Source organism: Rhea pennata, chromosome 3 (genome assembly GCF_028389875.1).
Source record: "Rhea pennata isolate bPtePen1 chromosome 3, bPtePen1.pri, whole genome shotgun sequence".
Classification (NCBI taxonomy): domain Eukaryota; kingdom Metazoa; phylum Chordata; class Aves; order Rheiformes; family Rheidae; genus Rhea; species Rhea pennata.
This window is the reverse complement of record NC_084665.1, coordinates 1,537,123-1,561,602: the sequence shown is the minus strand read 5'-3', so window position 1 is coordinate 1,561,602 and position 24,480 is coordinate 1,537,123. Positions and strand designations below refer to the sequence as shown.

Genomic DNA, 24,480 nt, shown 5'->3' with positions numbered 1-24,480 from the left:
TGCTGGGAGACTCGCACCTGCTCAATGCCACTACTCTTGCAAAATGCAAATGTGAGGGACTTCACAGCAACCAGTGGAAGGGCATAAATAAATAGACAGTTGAAGGATCTCTGCAGTTATTTGATTAACGCAGACTTTTAAATGACATTCTCAAATTCTTTCTGCAGTAAAACACAACTTTCTAAAATAAGAGGGATTTTGTGCGAGAGAAAAGGACCAAAACCTGCCTGATGGTTAAAATACCAAGATCCAGTAAAGTGTTAATTGTATAATGTTACTATTAGAGTCATAAATTAAATCTCAATTATACTGAACCTGAGAGGAAATCTCACCCATGACTGTGCAGCACCAGTGATTAGTGCCCTTAACAATGTTCTCATTGCTACTTGGGCCAGCTGACACATGATTCGTCAAATAAGGTATGACTTTAAATGATCTGACTTACCCCAAAAGTGAATCCTCTTAATCATAATGAATAATGTTTTATGTAGTCACTAGGCCTTCTAATTTCAATTTGATTTCTTACCAGATAAGAGACAACTTACAATAAGGATGAACTCGGGCTCTACATGATAAAATAGAAACCAGGTGATAAAAATAACTCCCTCCTAATTTTTGTACAGCTTAAAAATAAGAACAGATGATGTTAAGTTTTTGACTTGAAGGTAGATAAAACCTGAGTTTTCCCTTGTCTCCCATATCTGTCTTTCTCCTCCAGTGGCATTATTTTCCATAATTTATTTTGCAAGTGATAGAGTTATCTCCAAATATTTTTTTCTAGGAGTACTTAAACTCATTCAGATAATACTTTGATTTAGCTTTTGTTTCATCTCTGCTGAAGAGTGAACATCATTTGTCATTTAAAGTACAGTTATACTCTGGAAAGGGAGTAGAGAAAAAAAGGGACTTTCCTGCTCCACAAATCTGCTGCATGCATGTAATACAGAGCTAACTGTCAAGTTGAAGATACCTTACATTAGTATTTGTGGCTTATGATGAGGAGCAGTATAAAAAAACCTGTGAACACATGCAGTCTCATCTGCTGACTTAAAGGCCAAATACATTGCTCGTGATTTCTACTCAAAACTGATCAGTAAGGCATTGCAGGCAATGGGGCTATGCAGATGGTTGCTACCTGGTTTACATAATCTGAGGGCCATGCAATGATGCACAAAAAAGAATGAACCCTGGTCGGGGTGTCCGAGTTCAAGTTGAGTCTGTAGGGCTAGTGATGAGCTTGAATCCATACTTTACATATAACTAAATGTGAATGGATCTGTTCCAACAGTGGTTCTTGCCGACACAAATTCAATATGCTTTATTTCATAAGTGTGATATGATGCTATATTCCAAGCCAGAACCTTGGGGCGGGAGGTAGGGGGGAAGAAGCAGCCATAAGGACAGACAGAGCAGCTCCCCAGATTCTCAGCTTCTCCCCACTAGCAGCGTTCTTCTCAGAGTTCTTTCCAATTTGGGGGTTGCTCCTATCAGGACCCTGGAAAATGGCTACAAATATGCCTCCAAGTCTCTTCAGCTAGCCCACTTAAGTAGACCAGAGCAATTGCCAGCTAACTCTTTTCCACAAAACAAAACAAAAAAAAAAGAACCTAGACATAGAGAGTCAGGGAGAAAAAAAGCAAGAGGAAAAAAAAAAAAAAGAAAGACAGGAGAAGACCACCTTTTGCAGCCCATCATATCACACTTTTCCATTCAGCCACTTGCACAATTCTTTTGGCAGGCTGTGGACCACTTTCTCCTACTGGATTCAATAGTGAAGTTACATGGAACTGCTCCATGCCTTTTTTATAACCATTACTTTGATTAGAATTACACTAGAGATACAAACCTGGAAGCAACTATCTATATAGAGAGAAATGTTACTCAGGAGCAAGACAGAGCAGTAACTCCCACTCAGCAAAAGTTCATTTTATATACAGCGTTTTCAGAGGCCAGAGCTCCTGCTGAAAGTTGGGGCAATGGCAGAACTGCTTCAGTTTCCGCTGAGGCCAAAACAAGCCACGTCTGCTGGGGATGCAGGCCTTCTAACTTGTCATCCTCACTCCCTGAGACTGCATTCCCCAAAACAAATACTGCAGGACTTCACTGAGCGACAGAGCCCATTTTCTCCGTAGTGGTTTGCCTCACTTGAACCTTTGCTGAAGCACATGCTACAGTAATGTATAGCAGTACATATATGCCCAGGCATAGGCATCATGTGAACTGAGTAATCAATTTGATAGGAAATTCCCTCCATTGCCAAAACTAGGTCAAATGACGGCAGAGCAGCTGGAGCTAAGTCTCTGGTGGCTGGGGTGAATTTGCCACATCAATTGGGGCTACTCTCCAGCAGGTTTAATGGTTACAGTGGAAAAAATATTAGAAGCCTCGCTTAATATTTGATCCTGATACTACTGACAGAAAATTCTGCAAAGCCACTCACATCTACTCAAATATATTTTACTTCTGGAGATGCTGTAGGTGCACTGAAATTGCATGACCTGCTCTACCAAAGGGCTGCAAACCTTCTGGTCATACCCTTGCTAGGGAGTACCCTCCTCCTTTGCTAACCACAGAAACATTATTCACTGCAAACACCAGCTATATTGATTCTTACCTGGTATTGCTGTCCTGTACAGAGGACAAGGTGGTCATATGGCACTTTCTTCCCCTTGGAAACAACTACATGTTTGGCAGCTCGGTTTATGCCAGTCATTTTACCAACCACAACATTAACCCAGGAACAAAGTGACATCTGTGCATAATCTTGATCATTAAAACAGTGGCTGTGAAGAAAGAATATCTGTAAGTGACATTTTAGCAGCTGACAGCAGGCATTAATTAGACATCTGGTGAGTTAGTTGAAGTCCCCTAGTGGTTCAAGCCTGTTCTCTCACCGTGAGCTTACTAGAAGTCTATAGTAAAGGAGTATTCATTATGAAATACTCAGTTACAAATTGTCAACTTTCTGCTAAACCAAATAATCCCTCCCAGCATTGGGCCACACTACTACAAAATGTAAAAACAAAGTCAGAAAGATATGTTTTACTCTGCTTTTAACTTGTACAATGATGCAACAAGCAGATTTCTGCACCTGCAAAAGAAAATATTTTAGCTATCTATTTTTCTTCTCCTATACAAGACTCCTTTGTTAATTTTCTTACCCTTTTTCTTCATTTGGTATTCAGCTTGCATGGAGATGCAATTTTTATAACTTAAGAGAAATTGCCTTCAGTGCAAACAATACAAAGGTTTGTTTATCCAGTTTAAGAAACGAAACCTTGTTCCATATAGTAATTATGTTTTCCAGGGTATTTTGTCCCTGAATCTCCTTGGTAAGTGAGAAAGGAGATTTGAAGTCACTCTCTTCTGTTGAGGTGCATTCCCTTCTCTTCTCCTCCTTTTGAACAGGTTGAATTATGGGGATGTCAGAAATGCAGGCAGTATTTTTGTAAACATTAGTGAAACATAGAAGTCTGAGTCCTACTTCTAAAAGTGGCTTTGAAATACAGAATCAAGACTGTGAAGATAAACAAGCGACTAATGATACAGGCAACATTGGACTAAGAGCTGCAAACATTTCTGAGCAGGTTAAATTTTTAATATCAGTGGCTGTTAGATGTTCAACTTGTTACATCACTTCCGAAAATGGAAAGTAGGTTCTTTCAAATATGTTTTGATTTCTAAGGAAACTCAGAAAACAGTTACATAAAATTAAACTAAGAGGCTTGTAAGATGATACAGCAAGTAGTCATTATACCAGTCATTTTGGTTAGATATTTCATGCATTCACCTCTTGGAAATTTCCACATTTTCTGGATGTGTCAGTGACCTCGAGAAAGTCATAGAATCATAGAATCAGTAAGGTTGGATGGGACCTCTGGAAATCACCTAGTCCAACCTCCCTGCTCAGCAAGGTCACCTACAGCATGGTAGACAGGGTTGCATCCAGGTGGGCCTTCAATATCTCCAGAGAAGGAGACTCCACAACCTCTCTGCGCAACCTGTTCCAAACCAAAGGTGCTGCTTCTTTGCACCAAAGGTGCAAACACATGCCTGTATCTAAGAAGTAAGCTGATATTCCTCTTCCTCTACCATGTGTTATCCTAGCAATCAAAATTCTATTGGATAGAGGATGTCCTTGGTTATAGAGTACAGACTTATGAGCTTAGATGGCATTGCAAAGTTTAGATGGAAAGCCCAACTGAAAGCAGTGACTCTGCAGAAATGAAAGCCTGATCAAGCTTTTAAAAGTCACTAATGATTTTGGTGGTCTTGTGGTCCTGGCATCCGAATGAGACACTTAGATAAGACTGTGATGTTCAGGGAGTATATGGTATGCGCATTCTGAGAATCACGTTCTGGCAGTATGTTTCAGTATTGATACCAAAGGAACCCAAATCACTTGCTGATTTTGAAAACCTGGAGTAAAATCTACTTCTGTAGCTCTTAGATCTCAGAGGTGATACAGCCTATTTTAAATGTAAACTATAACACATATCTGTACATATGATGAAAATCTCAAAGATCTAGAAGCTGCTGCTTAAGAAGTCAAATTTAAAGCCAAATCAGAATGGAATTAAAAACTCTCTTACTGCCTCAGTAATGGAAATTACAAAGATTTCCAAAGCTCTCTTATGATCCTGCCCAAATGAACAAGTACCAGGATATTCATTCTTGCGTTTATACCTCCCTCTCTGCTTAACTGGCTTCTGGAAAGGCAAAGATCCTGTAGCCAAAGATTCCTGAAGATAAAATAATTCAGCACAGATGTATAATAGACACATCACTATACAATGCAGGTAGGAATAGAGGCATAATGTTCTCAGCTTGGTCCATGATGACTCTTGAACACCAATGAGTCTTGCCATAGCCCATGATGAAAATAACAGATTGCCGGTCATCCTACAAATCGTCAGATTCAATACCATCTTGATGGGAAAACTTAAAATAAGAAAAATGCTGTTAAAATAAGGTTCTTTCAGCAGAACTGAAGGTTAATGCTAATCCCAAATCTGTTTACAGCCTTGAAGAGGAAAGAACCTGCAGAAACCACTGAAGAAGAGTAAAACAGGTTCTAGACAAGCAAAAAGCAAAGAAGTACTCATGTTACAAAGAAGTCTAGCTTATGAGAAGATCAGAAAAGTGACACGGCAGGAAAGTGGGACTCGCACATCATGCCTGAAAGGAAGCTGCGGCTTGTCCCTAGCAGCACCTCATGCCTACGAGACAAGATGAGAAAGGGGCAATAAAAAAAATCTTGGACTTCACTCAGTCTGTGATCTGAAGTCACTGTCAGCAGGAATAAAATATTCCATCTACCAAATAAAGCTCATTGCCATTGAGAAGCTCTGAAACTTTACTTTCTATTGATGTTGAGCAATAAAAACTATTTTCTTCAAGAGGACTAAATGCAATATGTTAAAATAAAAGGAGGACTGGATTCATGCTTGACCATTTGATGCCTTTATACTCTACCATGCAACTGCAACAGAGAATACTGGCGAGAGCTCCAGAATACTGGCTCAAGAACAGTGGCACTAACAACTGCTCTTATTCTGCCATTTGGCGAGAAAGGCTAAGGCCCAGTTGGAATTGAGTCTGGCAAGGGATGTCAAGGATAACAGGAAGGGCTCCTTCAAATACATCAGCAGCAAGAGGAGGACTACAGAAAATGTGGGCCCACTACTGAATGGGGCGGGGGGCCTGGTGACAAGGGATACAGAGAAGGCAGAATTACTGAATGCTTTCTTTGCTCCAGACTTCACTGCTAACAGCAGCCCTCAAGAATGCCATAGACTAGACGTGAGGGAGGAAGTCTGCAGAAGGGAAGACTTTCCTTTGGCTGAGGAGCATAGGATTAGAGATCTTCCGGGCAAGCCTGACATCCACAAATCCATGGGCCCTGATGGGATGCACCCATGGGTACTGAGGGAGCTGGTGGATGTTGTTGCCAGGGCACTCTCCATCATCTTTGAAAAGTCTTGGAGAACTGGAGAGGTGCCTGAGGACTGGAAGAAAGCCAGTGTCACTCCAGTCTTCAAAAGGGCAACAAGGAGGACCCAGGCAACTATAGGCCCATCAGCCTCACCTCCATCCCTGGAAAAGTGATGGAACAGCTCCTTCTGGATGTTATCTCCAGACATATGGAGGAAAAGAAGACGATCAGGAGTAGTCAGCATGGATTCACCAAGAGGAAATCCTGCTTAACCAATCTGATAGCCTTCTCTGATGGAATGACTGCCTGGGTAGATGAGGGGAGAGCAGTTGACATTGTGTACATTGACTTCAGCAAGGCTTTTGACACTGTCTGCCATAACCTCCTCCTAGATAAGCTCTGGAAGTGTGGGTTAGACGAGTGGACAGCAAGGTGGATTGAGAACTAGCTGAAAGGCAGAGCTCAGAGGGTTGTCATCAGTGGCACAGAATCTAGTTGGAGGCCTGTGACTAGTGGTGTCCCCCCAGGGCTCAGGACTGGGTCCCATCCTGTTCAATTTTTTCTTCAGCGACCTGGGTGAGGGGACAGAGTGCCTCCTCAGCAGGTTTGCTGATGACACCAAGCTGGAAGGAGTGGCTGTTACACCTGAGGGCTGTGCTGCCACTCAGAGAGCCCTGGACAGGTGGGAGAGTTGGGCGGAGAGGAGCCTCCTGAGGTTCAGCAAGGGCAAGTGCAGGCTCCTGCACCTATGGAGGAACAATCCTAGGCACCAGTACAAGCTGGGGGCTGACCTTCTGGAGAGCAGCTCTGCAGAGAAGGACCTGGGAGTGCTGGTGGATGACAAATTGACCATAAGCCAGCAATGTGCCCTTGTGGCCAGGAAGGCCAATGGTGTCCTGGGGTGCATTAGGAAGAGTGTTGCCAGCAGGTGGAGGGAGGTGATCCTGCCCCTCTACTCAGCCCTGGGGAGGCCTCATCTCGAGTACTGTGTCCAGTTCTGGGCTTCCCAGTACAAGAGAGACATGGAGCTACTGGAGAGAGTCCAGCATAGGGCTACGAAGATGATGAGAGAGCTGGAGCATCTGCCCTATGAGGAACAGCTGTGAGAGCTGGGCCTCTTCAGCCTGGGGAAGAGAAGACTGGGGGGGAGGGGATCTGATCAATGTGTCTAAGTCCCTGAAGGGAGGGTGTCAAGGGGACGGAGACAAACTCTTTTCAGTTGTCCCATGTGACAGGACAAGAGGCAATGGGCACAAACTGAACCACAGGAAGTTCCACCTGGATGTGAGGGGGAATTTCTTCACTGTGAGAGTGATGGAGCACTGGACCAGGTTGCCCAGAGAGGTTGTGGAGTCTCCTTCTCTGGAGATAGTCAAGGCCCACTTGGATGCAACCCTGTCTACCATGCGCTAGGTGACCCTGCTTGAGCAGGGGGGGCTGGTCTAGATGATCTCCAGAGGTCCCTTCCAACTTTACCAATTCTATGATTCTATGATTTGTGCCAGAATATACATTCTAAAACATCAGAATAGATTGCTACAGAATAATTGCTCTTATACAGTTCCGAGAATTGTCATAAAGGATGCTACAGAAGCAAATAAAGTTGTTTTCATGACCTGACGACTTTGAGAACTGCATGACCAGGCTTTCTGAGGTGCTCTGCATTCTCTGTATTCACAAACACTGGAGGGAAATAAATAAGGGAAGAAAACCATTGACAGTTCTAAGCCATAATCATGAAGAAATCTATAAATAAAATGGGCATCAAGGACAGACAAGGCTTTTCAAAAGCACCTTCATAATTGAGGTGCACAGCTCCCAGGAGACTGACACTCCAGAATGGCAGGGATGCTTTCAAAAATCATATCCTGCAGAGTTCAATTTTCACCTTTAATCTGCTTTCAAATTTTAACAGCTAGTTCTGGGGAGGCAGCTATGGACTACAACTTTCTGTTGGGATAGATATTTTGTAATTACCAGTATAACTTTTCTTCTACATTATACTTAGAGAAGTGCTTTTCCTAATAAGTGCCACTGTTTGCATGTTGTTTGTACATATGATGTTTTAATTTACAAGCTTTGTACTTAAAAAACACATCTTCCTACAATGAAAAATTAATTCAGGTCACTATCTATCAAAAATTCCTTAACAGGGCAAAATTCCAAATATAATGAGCTAGTTTGAAGCTGGTAATCATCACACCATTTCCATGCTGCAGACCTTGAGTTGTTTGGTCATTTAAAGAGCCGCTCCTTTAGGGTATTGGTGCTTACTGATTAAAAAATTTGGGAAAAACTTGTGTAACTTTTTGTAACCATGCAGGTTATGAAAAGTTATATGCCAAATACAAATAAATTACATTTATTCGTATATATTTCAGGCTATTTCCTCTGTATTCAAAATAACTGACACATTTCGGTTCTATGCTTCTTAGTGTCCAGAACAATCATATTCTCATCTTTACCAAGAATTCCTAGTCAGTATTCCAGTATCAATAATAAAATGATTGTAATGAATATATTAAATAACATGCTGTGAGTTTTAAGAAGGTAAAATTCTATCGTTTTAAATGGAAATCATTTTGCATATCAGCAAACAAGAAAATCCATGGAATGTGTGACCACTCACTGAACGCCTGTGCAGCTCGTTCGCAACCCTCCCCTGAGCTATTTTTCACAAGAACCACGGCTCTTTCAGCCAAGGAAGCAAGGCAAGAGGAGCGAGCGCTCTGGAAACAGCAGAGCCCCTGCGAAAAACATTCAGCTGCCTCTTCTTACAGAAGTGGGAACAGGACATGGGGAGAGCTTGTCCCCAGGCGAGCTGCAACGGTGAATGCGCTGAGGCCTGCAGCAAAATCCCCGCTAGTCTCAGCGGGTGCTGCATCTTCCCGTGTGTCTGTTCTAAGGAGACCACTATCCACCTTGCTAACACTGTCTTATGTGTCCTTTGGTCCAGTGCTCCCTGGAGCAACATGCATTGAAGTTAAATGCAGTGGGCTGCTGTCCTGAAGATACTGTTTTACGCTCTGCACTATTGCCCTAGGCATAATTACGTTTAATTGTTTCACAGGCAAATGCATGTTCTCTGGATAGAGAGGATTACTTTGAGGCTATCTATCTGTCTACGTATCTGTCTAAAATATAGGACAAATTCACAAAGAATCGCAAAGTGTTCTGTTTTCTTCCGAAGCTATGGAAGCACTTAGATACTAAATCAAACCTGTTAATTAAAAATCTTCCATGTTTGGAGCCTGGTAGATTCTTCCCTGGAAGGCCATGAATGGAAATCAAGGTCAGATTGTTAAACTTCAGATGTGGACTGCGAAAAGAAAAACAAAATGCCACAATTAAGTCAATATACGTTTGCTGAGGCTCAGTTTGGACCAGCTGTAACGTGCGTGCATCATAACGTGGTTATACATGGTGTGTATACTCCAAGTCTGGAGTCTCACCGATTTCAAATGCTCAGCTGCAGGGCAGGAAAGTAAATCCTGAAAACTGTTAATCTGGCCACTTCCTACAATAGGTCTGTTGGACGTAGGAGGACATATATAGGAAACAGCACAGATTTTAATTCCAAGTGAGGCAGGATACACAAAACAAGTCCTTCACATGGGCCATACAATACATTTTAACATTCTTTTAAGGTGCATATGTCCTCAGACACAAAAAGAATGCTTTCCACTGTAGTTTCATGAACACTGGCGTGTGGGGAGGAACAGGACTGACAGTATGTTGAACTAAATGCGATCTGACATTTAAAAACAAATAAATATTATGAGTGATTAAGCCTTCTAATCTTCCAGGCTTTGTGTAAGTTAAGTATGGATTGGTGCAAATGCTGCAAAGGAATCAAAATGCTTTTTATCCACCAATGTTAATTTGTTATTCATATGTTTAAAAAAATATATTCAAACAAAGTTAAAGGTCACACTTAAACCAAGGAATTTCAAGGTTATGGCTGCCACTCTCAAAATGCATATTAACAGTTTAATTCTGGATTATGGATTATCTATGGTAAATCTCCATGCATACTGAGGATGAGTGCATTGTAATAAATAAATTTAATGTAACAAAGTGCATATATTTATAAAGATTATGGGCCTGATTCTCTTTTAAATTAAGGTCACTCTGCAGAGGTGGGCCTAAATAGATTTTGCTCTTCATTTGTGGACACGTTATGTTGGCTGAGTGATATAAAGTGGTCTTAATACAAATGAGAGTCTGGCCCAGCACATTAAGCTGAATTTTGAAGTGTACAGAAAGCTATCTGCACTCATGAAGCACTTCTTGTGGGGTGCAAATATGAATAAATACAATTAACAGCACACATCTAAAAAGTATGATTCTTTGGCATTTAGTTTACATATAATTATGACAAAAATTATTCTATCCTGCCTGCCCTCACAGCACAGTGTCTTTGCACATACTGCATGGCCTCTCACCTAATGGGTCTCCAAATCCAGGAGCTACAGTAACAGCAGGTTTAAATTACATTAACAATATTTAGGATGAAAATGATGCAAGCAAGAATCAGAAAACAGGAGGATGAATGTCCCCAGCAACATTAATTTGCCTCTTCTGTGCATGTGCAGTAGGATGCCATCCTTATTGATTTGATCACATATTAGTTTCTTCTACAGATACTCTACGTCCTTCAGTCCATACACAGTCATTCAGTATTTCTACAGTCATTTGATATCTCTTCAGTTCCTTCTCACTTCAGTTCAAGATTTTCACTCTGTACAATTTGCTATTTTCTACGTCAGTGCTCCCATGGACTTCAGACACTAGGGGTATGGTTCTTGCTTAGGGTGTGAGAGGTCCCGGGTTCAAATCTCGGATAAGCTCTTTGTTGGGCTAGATGATCTCCAGAGGTCCCTTCCAACCTTACCAATTCTATGAATCCCTTGGGCATAAAAATGTTGATTAGTGTCTCCTAGAATACTATGGTGAAAAGAGTTATATTTATGATTCTCACTTTATATCTAGAAAATCATAGCACAAAGAAATTTAGATTAAACCTCTCAAAAAGGCCTGCTGATTCTGGAAGCGTGATTGATGAGACCCAGAGCTGGACACCTAAGACTGCCTTCCTCGTGTTCAAAGTTCAGTTCCACTCACCTCCCGTGCCAGAGTAGCTGGCGTAGCTCAAGACGTCCATCAGTCCAGCTCCTGCCAGCTCAGATTATTTCCTGTCAAAGCTAGCAACAAACAAGTGCAGACACTTTGACTTTTGAAATTTTTAGATGAAACTAAACCAGAAATGTACTCCGAGAGTACATCTAATGAACTCCAACTCTTCATGGGAGTTCAGCACAGGGGAGTGTAAAAGAGTTAAGCAAGGGTGACCCCACTGAAATATTTATGGCGTGGGTGTTGGGTCCTCAGCACCAATGGTTTTATTCTGCAGATCTGCTTCCATTAGCCTGCACTACCTGCACACATAGGCACAACTGTAGAGTCTCCAGCTCTTCAGAGTGGAGACATTATTTATAGAGCTCATTTCAGCTTCACAAACAAATTGTGTAAGGGTCCTACCAAGCACAGCTATGGAAGGATATGGCATTTTGTACTTGCACAGCCCCATGGTGCAACAGAGTACCATGAAGGTCAACCACCTGCGTTCAGACAGCAGAAGTGCAGCTCTGCTGCACACTCCAGCATTCTGCTCCCAGGGTTAATGTTGGAAGAGTGGGTTCAGTCTCTCTGGATCTGCCCATACTGACACATCAACATGATAGCTTCTATTACCGAGTTGATTCATTTTGTATTTTTATTTATTTTATTTTAGTGGGAAAACACAAGGCCATCCCTGATAGGAGAATGACTTCTTTGTTTGATTTGCTGCAAAACATAAAAGTGCTGCAGTTGTACAGAAGTACTTGTATTCTTTTACTCGTATTTATACACACACACACACAAATACATACCCAGACACACTCACACATGCATATATAATACATATAGTTCTTTATATAGAATACTTTATTATATTTATTATTTTTAAATGTACTCAATATATTATATTAAATAAATTATTTCTTTGGTAATTTGTGATGGTAAAGCCCTGAAATCTAATTTAGAAAAATATTCTTAATGCCAAAGCCTTCTTTTATTTTACTAATTCCTCATACGTGGACTTCAACTGAGGTGAAATTATACCTCCCATAGTGTACAGTAAACGATAAATGATTATAGACTTAAGTACATGGTAAACACAAAAAGCAAGTCTTCAGGTTAATGGAATGTACTAAGTATCTCTGAAACATGAACTAAGAAATAATACAGAAGAAAAGGCACAAAATAAACCCCACTCAGCAAAGCAGAGCGCATACTTGCCTCCTACATTTGCACCTACTGATAAAGTCCCAAGAAGCACAGAATGACAGCAAACCTAAGGCAGTATTTCTCTAAGCCATGATCTCAGGAGGAAATGGAAGAGGAGGAGGAGGAAGGAAAAAGGAATATTCCACATGGGCAAGAACAAGGAAACTGGAGGAACAGCTCTTCTAAGTATCTCAGGAGAATGCAGTGGGCTTCACCAACAAGAACTGTCTAAAAGAGCTGAAGAATAATCTAATTTTTAATGGATGAGAACCCCAGAAGCTTTTCAGTGCATGCCAGTCTTGGAGAGAAGGAAAATTAGGCATCCCCCACCTAGCTGAGGCATGGAGGCAATTTCAGAGGAGCTTCTTATTCAGTATTTTCTTGATAACATGTATTATTTTTCCCTTGCAACATTGATTCCAATTCTGTCAAACAAATGTCTAACCCTACACTTTTACAGAATATATTAAACATTCTTTACACTAAAATCTTGTCTAGTAAGAGAGTGGTAGCCAAATAAGCTGAGAGAGACGACCTTCTGGAAGCAGCAGATTCCTGGACTGGCCCGTCAGCAGGGACTGTGGGGTTCTCCAGTGGAAAAAGTCAAATGTGAGGAGCAGTGCCTTAAACACTGATGGAAGAGATCTGCTGTTGGCCAGCACAAAGCTGTGCTCTTCTGCCCTGCAGCTGATTGGAGGAACTGGATAACAAGTATCCAAACATCCAAACATCTGTGATAATAGCACACATTTCTCCTTACTCTTGTTGTAGGAAATGGCTCAATTATTGTGTGGAAATTTTCTAAAAGAATTTAGTTCAGCCCCTGCCTGAACCAATAAGGTCTGGCTAAGTTAAGAGGAATGGAAAGCCACTTTCTAATAGGGAAAGTAATTGGCCCTCGTAAAAATAGGCATTGCACAGTGAAAACCTTGCAGCAAAGAGCCACTATGTTCATCCCCTTGTAAAACTTTGTATTCATTTGCTTCTTTAAGAAAAAGAATCTGTGTGGAAAAGTGAGCGTCACTGCAGATAATTACAAGCACACTTTGTAAAAGGTACAGGGAAACATCCTAGGACAGGAGTTAACTCAGCATGAGGAGTAAGTCAGCATGGGCTCTGCTGGAGATATGGTCTCCAAATCTCTTTGAATTCATGGAGCACATCGGCAAGAAAAGGGTAACAGAGAACCACATGAAATTATTTTGGCAAGGACTTCTCAAAGAACGCAAGTGATAATCTGCATGCTTCTGCTGGTGCCAGCTTGCTGCATTGGCTTGAATGGAAAGAATTAGGCAACGACTAGGCTTCAAATATATCAAACTCTGTTCATTAAAACAAGCTTTTATAAGACGCCTCACAAGAAAGAAATCTTGATAGCAGATTGAGGAAACTGAATATATTTCCTTAAGTGACTTCCACAAGGAGGGGAACAGTGAAATCTCCAAACTAGAAGATAAATCTCCCCATAACACTTGTTTGTATGGGATGAAGCAACGAGGGACTCCAGCTCCGTGAAGTGGCATCGCAGTGGAGGAAGAGACCTGCTGCTGACAAAGAGCGAATGCAGGGAGGTCTGGGTTGAAGGAATCACGTACTTTTGCTTCTAAATTCACTGGAGCCACCCAGGAGTGAAAGACTTAAGGACAACAGGAAGAGTATTCATGTAGAATTAGGAGACAGTTGTAGAACTCACTGCAACAAAACCTTTTTGCATATATAACCCACCACCTTCAGTTATTGCTGAAACATGGGACTGGATGCTTATGGTGTTACAAAAACATGACAGCTTCAAAGTCTTCCAAAAAAGTCAAGCAGCAAATCTTTATTTCTACCCATTTTAAGCAAATAATGGTCAGATTTTCAAACAGGCAGGTAACATCATTCAGCAGCTCAGGCTTGGATTTGCTAAGTGAGTAACCAGAGACAGGCACTTGTGAAAATTATCAGAACTTTTAAATATGAAACTAAATACAAAAACTAGCCCTATGACACAAATTTAGCTTGCTAGATTATAAAGGTTGGATTGAGAACTGTAGTTGGGATGTCTAACTCTCGGGTTTAAATCCGAGCCAGAAAAATACAGGCAAACTGTAGGTGCTTAGCAACATTTAAAATCAGGCAATGTAATACAAAGTTACAGATAGATTACAGGTTTGAATATTCTGCCCAGTGACTATAATGCACATTATCAAACTCTATATTGTTCTCCCCTTTTCTCTATATCATTATTTCCAGGCTAACAAAAGGATGGTTTATTTATTATGGTTATAGGTTCCTCACTGCCACCTAAAAGCCACTAATAACTGGGAAAACAACAAAGAATCTAGAAACAAGTGCTGCGTATTAGAAGAGAGAATATCTTATGTGCTTCTAATATGTATAACAATGCCTAATCTGAAGTGGGGTAAAAGCAGAGGTGCCCATTTGCCAAGAAAAGTGTTCAAGTTAAGAGCCTGAACCAACGCAACATGAAACGAGCACCTGCATTTTAGAAGCAAATAATTCCAGCAGGGATTCATGTTGCTGTGGATACAAAAGGGAAGAATAGCTCAAAGATACTGGTAAAGCAGGGAGGGATTAGAGTATCTAGGGAAATAAGTAAAAGGTATCGGGTTTCATTGCACAGTTCTGGAGGACAGCTACAAAAGAAGGTCTAAGCACCCGTGTACTTGAAACAAAATAGGACTGCCAATTTATTGTGAGCACAAGCAAGGGGACAAACAAAAAAAAAGTTGCAGTAGCCTACTTTGATATATCCTGGCATTTGCCAATCTGTTAGAATAGTGCTTGTTAGTTTTTCAGGATTTTTTGCTTGATGTCATTTTCTTCTTTTGGGGTTAGGGGACAAAAGGGGGTTTAGATGGTGAAAACTGTCTGAACAAATAATTTAATTAACTGCTTTCATTAAACTACTCATTATTAGAACTAATAAATAAATTTTGTAATAAAAAATAAAGTGCAGGAAATTAGTCTACATGAACTTAATTTTTTCAATTTGTATTTGAAACTAAATATTGCAGGCTTTTAGATAAAGGTTGAATCAGCCATTTATAAAAACTGAAATAAAAAGGGTGACAGGGATAATGCTTTATCTGATTACAAAATAGGTAACTCTGTGCACTAATCTCCTTTAAGCATAATCTTTAAACAATTTAACTTTAACATTTGGCATCATATCCTATGCAAAGGCAAAGCCTTAATTATCCTGTATCCCCAGCTTTGCTGCAGCAGCGCTGTTCTGAACATCACAGCTCCAGATGATTCTAAAAACGGTAACAAGGAGCCTGGTTTTGCTGCTGTCAAAAAGGAGATGTGAGAAATTCTTGCATTAATGAAACTTGGGAATCAGAGAAATTTCCCCACTCTGCCTTTCTTAGGAAAGATCTGCACCTCAAACTTTTCAACAAGCAGACAATCAAGACATGACTTCGAGAATAGCATTTTCCAAAAGGAAAGATTAAAAAGAAGAATCCAGTTCTACACAAATTACAAACAGAAATGCTCAGCTGAACAAGGGTAGTAAATGATAATGCAAAAAAAATCATGTTTTCATTAAAGGATAAGTATTTTACTTATACTATAGACTATAGATACTATAGACTTTCTTTCTCAGTAATGTGTGTTTTCATATTGCCATTATCCTAAATTGTTTTTACTCAGGTGGATAAAGCACATACTGCTTTCTCAGGCCAAGCTGAAACAAAGTCCATACCTTTCCACTACCTCCCACTTTTTAGGCAGCTCTATTTGACTCACCCAAAGAAGAATCAACAAAAAAATCAAGTATGAAGATATGTCAAAATAACATAGGAAGGCTGTTTCCCCGTATGATGCTAAATTACACCATTTTGGTGCCATGAGGGCTCTGCAATTGATCTCACATTCCTTGGTTATTAAGCTTTAAGTAAGAGAGTCGGTAACAGAAGCAGCAGAAAGGGTTATTGTTTGTACCAGCGATTACCAAAAGTGCCTGTTCTCCAGAACCTTACATAAGTGCATCAATTACAGATCGCAGAACAGGATTTCATCTCAACCACTGACCGACAGATGTCCGTGTAGAAGTTATCCCTCTTTAATTAGGAGTAAACAAAGATAAGCCAGTTGCCCATTGCATCAAGCTTAAGAAAAAGTGTTAAGACTGTGAATGAATTTGCTCATTGAAAGAAGGGATATCTGTACAGTGAAGACACTTTTCCATGCAGGGGTCAAGGGACTGGTTTTCCACATATTCCTTCGATCAATAAACTGCGTCTGTGATGAGTCTTCCTCCAAAAACCAGATGGAAGTATCAAGAAGAACACCAGCCGAAATTAAAAAAAAAAAAAAAAAAAAGTGAATCCAATTGTCATTTAATCTGGTTGATTTGTCAGTCTAATTTTGACAGCAGGGAATAGCTACTTCACGTAATGACTTCAATGAGGGAAATTCACACCTTTTTCTTCCCAGAACATGACTGTTCCTATTCCAGGAGGGGTCATGACATTGGGGAAACCTACCATCCATATTCATTTCAGAAAACACTCTTCTAAATTGCTGGGAACAGAGATTAAAAGGAAGATGTTTGGTTCCAACTTCAATTTAATTATTTTCAGGAGGAAATTTCTTTAAAAGCAAAAGAAGAAAAAAGTTATCTTTTTTGTTTTAATGACACCCTAACAAAATATTTTGCCATGTTCCAATTACTTTCTCCTAATATCAAGTAAAACATATTCCTTTCAAAAGCTTAGATGTTGATGGAACAGTGCTTTTTAATAAAGGGCTGCTTTTTCAGAAACTTGCTGGTGGTATTCTTCATGAATCCAATCAGACCGGCTTTCTTCCCAAGAAGAGCAGCAGCCCAGGCTGTGAAAGCAGCCACCAGCACTTTCGACATCTTAGCAAGAATCTCCTCAAAGAGGAAAGTGATCTTTACTTTGACCAGTGATGCTGCCGGTGTTTCTTTCTCTTCCCAACGGACAGTTCTCCACACTGGGTGTCTCCCTCCAAACATTGTACTTGACTGTTTTATTCTGCACAGCATTTGGAGGTATCTTCTTCGTTTTGCAGTCTAGCCTTTACTATCACAAGACCAAAAAACATGCCAGTAACTTAACAAGCACTACCTCGAAGATAACTATATTTTTTGCCACCACTATTTCTTCTGGAAGATGTTCCAGAACCTCTCTTTTTCATAGTGATAATTCTCTTTTAATTTCTGATCCAAACCTGTTGCAGGCCAATTTATATCCACTTGAAATGGATAACAACATCAGTCATCAGCTTAAATAGCTGCTTTCTCTCATGTTTAGGATAGACTTCATTCTTGCAAAACTTCTGTTGCCCCTGGTATTATCACTTCATCTCTTTTAGTTCAATAAATATTTTCTGCTTGCTTCCTTGCTCTCCCAAAACCTGTTTCCCTCCTCTGATCCTTGCTCACATGGTGTCTCTCTCCTTTACTGATCACTCTTCTTCAACATCCTGCTTCAAAAAAACATTTTTCTCCAGTTCATTTTGATTCCCTTGTTAGGTAAGATTATTTTGTTTTCTCTCTTTCTTCCTTTGAGTGATTACTCCTAGATTCGCTTCTATCTTGTAATTTTAATACCTAGCTCTCTTTCTCTTTGCTCCTCTATGCTGGCTCTTTCTCCAGACAACATGATTAAAAAACATTGGCAACTTTGACATTGCTGCTTTTTAATTCTTTTATTGACTTCACCATTATTAGGTAGCTTTAGATCACTCCACTATCTTTATTCCTCCCCTGAACTTTATCAAATATATCTCTTTCCAGGTCCTTTTTTCAAATCTCCATATCATAACTCTTTTTTTGGAAACAAAACACCCTCCCTTCACCTTTATGCCATTACTGCATTTATCCCTTCTAACCTTCTCTTACATCCCAGCAACTGTTTTGGTCTCCTCACCTCTGTCAGCTCAGCTCTCTCTATTCTTGCATGCACCTTTCTTCTCCAGTGACTGTGGCTCTCTATTGTAATGTAGTCGAGCCTTTTGTCCTCTCTTTGACTAATTCTTCTCTACACTTTGCTTCTCAGCTGACACTGATCTTTGCAATTTTCCCTCTAAGCTCTTCCCTCTGCCCTTAACCATCGTTAAGTGTTCTTCTCAGAACACATTTTTACTCAGTATCTTGCCAGTACTTGTAAAGTGTATAATAGGCTTTGTACGTGCACCTCAGTGAAGCTCTTAAAATGTTCAAATGCTTGGACTACAACTATTGAGAGCAAACTTGTAATGCAACTTAAAACTGAGTCCAAAGTGCTAGCATATTTATATCTCTCTCCATTATCTTAACATCACTTCAGGCTCAAATGTGAGCTGCCTTACCACTTGGCACTGAGGAACCCCGGCAGTACACATTACATTTGGTAGCATGGGAGAAGCATAATCCAAACTGTGACTCCTCAGACAATCCAGCTGCAGGATGGTCCTTTCCAGTACTAGACTATTCACCCATGATATGTGGCATTTCCAGGATCTTGCTTATGAAAATCAAGGTGGCAAAGTCTTTATACTACATATCTTTATGTGCTCAAACAGGAAAATGTGAAGAGCTCTTTCCCTGGCCCATGCAAAACACATAGCTCAAGCAGGCAAGTACAAACACCTATGTGGGAACATCCTTAACTACATAGTTTTCAAGATTGGCACTGTCAGCCCAAATGTACGTTGGCTTTGAATCTGACCAAGCCAAAGTACCATCTACCCATTAGTGCTTTAGTGAGAGTATTTCCTTACTAAAATTTCAACTCCCACTCCATAAATATTATATTCTCTTTAAACTACAAAACACGGCAATTAGTTTTCTAGACAGAAAATGAGGTATATGGGAAGATGGCCTCGGTAGTTACGGTCTTTAGCTGTTTAAATCTAATCACCAAATAGATCCAAAAATCACAGTTCAGAAGCATCAACAGCATTTTTGGCAAATAAAAATACCAGAAACTGGGCTGTATAGCTACAGTGAGGTCGAGATTTTGTCATTCTGTTTACTGCTGTATGAATGTTTCAGTGAGTAACATACAGTGCAAATTCCAGCTTGCTAATGGGACATTTTCAATCTTCTTGGCCAATCACCTAAGTCAAAAGCAAAGTTTATTATGGCTATCTACTTTCCTCACCTCAACTTTCCATAGTATTGCAGGGGAGAATAATATTTTGACTCTTTGATATTGCTTGGTGCAGATGTGCCAGTGCTGCCTCTACTGAGCAAAAGCATGCAACCTAAAAAAGCCCACTGACATCAAAAGGGAGAAGACTCCTCTTGAATTTGATGGGCTTGAGATTTGTGTCAGCATTTTGTTCCTTGTTTATAGTCAAGGACCATACCTTTTCCTCTTGATGGTGAGAACACGCAGAAAGAGAACACGCAGAAAAGTTGCACGGCTGGAGGCACCATCACAGTGCTGCATTCTCCTGACAGAAGGTGGGCAGCCTTGAAGGGACAGGAGACATAGCTGTGGCTCCAGGCCTCTCTGCCCCACAGCCCGGGCAGCACAGCTCCCTGCGCGTACCGCAGCCCTTCAGGCAAAGGAGCTCTGGCTGACACAGCACCCCAAAGCCAGGTCCTGCCCATCTCTTTCCCCAGGCAACATGAAACTTCTCCAGTTCTCCATCCCAAACAACCTGTGCTCTGTAGCTCACAGGAAATTGAAATTACGCTGGCATGGTACAGGGATGCTACTGGCAAGCATACTCCCAGGGAAACAACCTACATAACAAAATCAGTTAAAATGCGAAAAAAATGCAGGGGAGTCCCAAACTAGCTTGACTCCGGGGAACAATCTGGTTGCAGAGCTCCACACAAGCTAACTGATCTTCCTTAGCAGTTGGGGGATCTAGATCACACAGCATGCAGCAGAGACCCACCACCTCACTCCTGTATTGTGTGCATCCCCAGCTCTCGTTGCAGTGTAAACTGCATTCATATGCTTCGCGATCCTGGCATCTGGATGGTAACACAGCAATCCACAAAAGGAACCTTAAAATTTCCATTCATCAGTCATTTAGGAAAAAGTAAACAAGTACTTTCATGCCGTCATCTTCATTTTTCAAAACACTCACACTGAATGTTAAACTATGTATCTATTAACAGGAATTAAATCTATACTAAACACTAGAGGGCAGAATCATGATGTAACCAGCCAAATTATTTTTTCTCCAGTACTTCACTCATCAGAAAAAGTCCACTTTTCTTCAAAACTAACTCATGGGCAGTTTATTGACTGCTTTGAAGAGCTTAGTAGTTAAACCTCTGCAGCAGCTCTGGGTAAAAAACATTTTTAAAGCAAAATCAAAGAAAAATAAGAATGAACAAAATGGAAAGTACACTCCTCCATCACTTTTAGCAGAGAATTCAGAAACCTCAGAGCAGTGTTTGCACTTGGACTGTATCTTTATTTGCTTTGGACTGCCTTGGATAGGCTGCTACCAGATGCTTTAGGCAGCCACTCTACCAAGTACTGCGAAGAGCTGATGAAATGATCACGCTAACATCAGAGCTAGTCACCAGGCTTCTAAAAAATATAAACGGTTCTAAAATATATAAAGGATTATTCTACCAAAATCTTTTTCCAGTATCTGTTTTAATATACAAGAAGAAGCTAGGGCTATTCATACAGAAATATTAACCAAAAAGAAAACCAGCAAATTCAAAGTGTGAAAGAATAGCTTGGGCTCAGGCAAATATTTGAATGTGCTTAAAGGACAAGTATTTAAAGGTGAAATAATCTCATTTAAAGCTGAAAACAGGCTGTAACAAAAGAATATAATTATAAAATAACAACACACTGAGGCTAATTGAGTATCAGCTTTTGGCAGCGTACGTAGTGTCTAGTATCAGGGGCGGACAGTACTCATTGTGACCCTGACTTAGTAACACGGCAAGATAGGACCTATCTTACTCGTCTCTGTCACAACTTGATCCCGATTCACTGGAAATGGGAGAAGGCAACAAAGTCTGAAGGACATGGGCTTGGCGACATCGACCACACGGTCGACCGCGACATTGTTCTGGATTTGCCTTGGTATGAAAAAGGGGGAAAAAAAAAAGGGCACTCAAAAGGTAGCACATGTACATCAACTCATGTGGCGAAGACTGATAGTATAAAACAACGACGACCACGAAAGCATTCATTACATGCTAGTGCTGTGATCAGCAAGTAAGCACTAACTATTTAATTAGTCAACTAATTAGTGACAGGCAACATGGAAGGCTTCAGATGTTCTCAGACAAATGCAAAGATAAAAAGCCTAATTAAACAGCAAGCATTATGCTAACTATTGCCAAACGGGACAGATGTGCAGGATATTGTGTAATATTGTGCTGCCAGATAACAGCAGTTGTTGCTGTTCTGTTAGAAATACTGCATTTAAAAAAAAAAAAAACTGCCATTGCTAAGCTAATCTTAGGCACCTTTAATTCAAAAACAGAGACTCTGTCCTGTAGACAAAAACTCAGGAGATTTGCAATGTTAGAGGCGCTCTAGTTCTGTTGTAAGAGAAAGATATTCAGGGTTTTAACAAAAATACGCCCGAATGCAATGGCTTTTTCTTTTTATTAATGCAAAAATTATTCTCTCCTGTGCAAATGGAAAGAGGACTGTATTTCATGACATGTTCATAGCGAATTTTGTGATTGTGGTTGCCATTCACTTACTGCTATTTCGTATAGTGCATTATGCATACTTCCCATGTCCTCAGAGACTAAGTCATTGTTTACACCAGTGGTTGGATTAAGAAGGTTTTCAAAATCAGGGATTAAAAAGGGCTTTTCCCTGTAATCAGAAGACAATAACACTTTCCGCAGCTATATGCAAAGAGGTGGATAAAAAGCTAATTGGCTCCCGGCGCTGGAACCAAGGACAAGATACTGCCGCGAGCGCATTTCAGTGCTCTTGCAGCCAAGCTTGTAGCGCCTGCTGCGCTGGGCCCCAAGGCTGCTCGCGACTCACCCTCCAGAAGCAGCTAGAAAGGCTAATTTTGAATTACACGCTACTCCAGGCCGACCCCGCTGCCGTGGCTGAGTGATGCGTTACTCCCCTGCGCATCATTCATGTTGACTCATATTCTAGAGTCACGAAAACAGATTTTGCATTGGAAAATCACGTTCAGATACAAAAGTCCAGGGCGAATGTTTAAAATGAGCTTTTCATTTATACACGGAATCTGCGTATACTATTTTTGAAAAGTTTTTTTTGAAAAAAAATTTTGAAAATTTTGAAAAGTTCCGTTAGTCTTAAGGCAGGCTCCTCTTGACCGATGATAACTTTCTGAGGCTAGCAGCCCACATTACAACGAACACAAGTGTGGGCCGGGCGTACATTTGCATGACTATCTGCCCGGCTGGTCGCTCTATATATACATTTACAGCGTTTTTGCGCTGTCCTGTGAAATGCCCGATGCCACCCGGGCTGGCTGGTGGCTGGAGCAGCGAGAACGCTGAATGTCCCTGGAAAAACCACGGGAACGCGCTGCCTCAGACAGACGCCCGGGGAAGCACAGAGTCCTCGTTATTATTTCAGTGTTTAATGAAAAGCGTACTTCTTCAGCCTCAAGTCGCAATCACTTGTAAAATCTAGTTCTAATAATCATTATGGAGGTAAGCGAATTACATTTGGGTGTTTCCATGGTGACTGCTAATGTAAAATAATTAAGTACGAAGTATAATGAGGCAAAAACTACTTCCTCTTTTTAAAGATTAGGGGTGTACAAATTGATTCAATCTAGCTATTTTTAATGCATGCAACCTTTGCAAAGAGTATTAGAAAATTACGAGTAAGTTAAGCTAAATTGTATTAAAAGGTCTCCACAACGATCGGGAGACTTGCTTCATCTGCTGCTCATGTGAAAACTAAAACTGAAATCTTTCTTAAACCCATACATAGACTAACCCGAATTCTCTAACATTTTGCACCGAGTACCGCCTGCTCGCTTTTGGAGCTCTCGGAGCAATACTCGATGGCTCGTGAATGCGAGCGCTCCATTTGTAGGGAGCTGAAGACAAGCGCGCTTCTCCGCACAAGAAGGACGTGTCCTGCAGGAACCCTTCGTTGGACCAGGCTTCCAACAACGCTGCTGCCTGAAAAGCCTGGGCTGAGGTTAAATCCCAGAAGCGTAAAGGTTCTCCCCACAGACGTGATGCTATCTCTACATCCCGTTCACTGCCAGAAGGCAGCTCCTGGCTGAGGCACTTGGATCTAAGCTCCAACCTTATAGCCTTTCTGTCTGATCGTGGCAAAATACGTCTTAACTTCTGCTCCTCATTCATAAAACAGGCACAGCTAGGCTTTGTTTTCCCCTCACAGTGTTTTATACTGGTTAACAGCTCCAAAATACATTTTTAAGTGGACTTTGAATGGGACTGAAAATCTAAAGGGTTCCGAGGGCAAGAGCATGAGAAGAAAATGTTTATTTCAAGAGAGAGGCTCCATAGGAAAAAGCCAGGGACCAATAAAAAAAAGAGCAAGAATCAGATATTTTTCTTTACTGCTCTATTAATTTAATAACATCCACTTCCCTTGCTGTATTGATATTTTAATTTGTGATGTCTCTAACGGTTGTAGAAATACTGAACTTTTAGCTTAACAGAAAAAATGGGCAAACTTTTCCATTTCCTATCCACCCTAAAAACACCAAACTCCCTTTGTTTTTGCAACAAGCACTTTGTTGTCGCGATCACATTCAAGATTGGAGTTTTATATTAATTTTGTAATCTTTTCAGGGCATTTCTAGTATAACTTTAGGTACATCTAATCTATGCAGAAAATAATAAGTGCATAAAAGGAGTTTCATTCTCACATACATTATCTGACCTTCTGATTAAACCCCCCAAAATCGGTATGGAGGTGTACTGGAATAGAAGGAGTAAGCAGTGCTATCTCAGAGAGAGGGTCACTGGAGAAGGGGGGCTCCAAGATAAACCTCCTTTCTTGCTACCCGCACATTCATTCATACAACCTGTAGCGATAATAAATCGCAGGGATATTTTGTTTTGCTTTGCAATTAACCTACAAGCTCTACATAAATATGTAAAGCATACAGAAACATGAAACAATGAGGCAAGTAGTTGTCATATTGGAAGTGTGTTATCAAGAAACAGGATGCCTGTTTTGCTATATCCAATAGTCACAGTCATCATGTAATAAATTTTCTACAACCGTTCAATAAACTTCATATAACCTGAATCTGACCTAAGTTCTGTTCACATAGACCTG

The 24,480-nt window shown here is 40.6% G+C and overlaps 1 protein-coding gene across 1 annotated transcript in view; it reads right to left on the bottom strand.

Annotated features, from left to right (window-relative positions):
- CFAP61 (cilia and flagella associated protein 61) overlaps positions 1 to 24,480 on the bottom strand; it is a 130,474-nt gene that overhangs the window by 42,289 nt on the left and 63,705 nt on the right. The window contains 2 exon segments of the mRNA XM_062571172.1: positions 2,615 to 2,783; positions 9,156 to 9,254. Coding sequence (XP_062427156.1) covers positions 2,615 to 2,783; positions 9,156 to 9,254 — 268 coding nt within the window.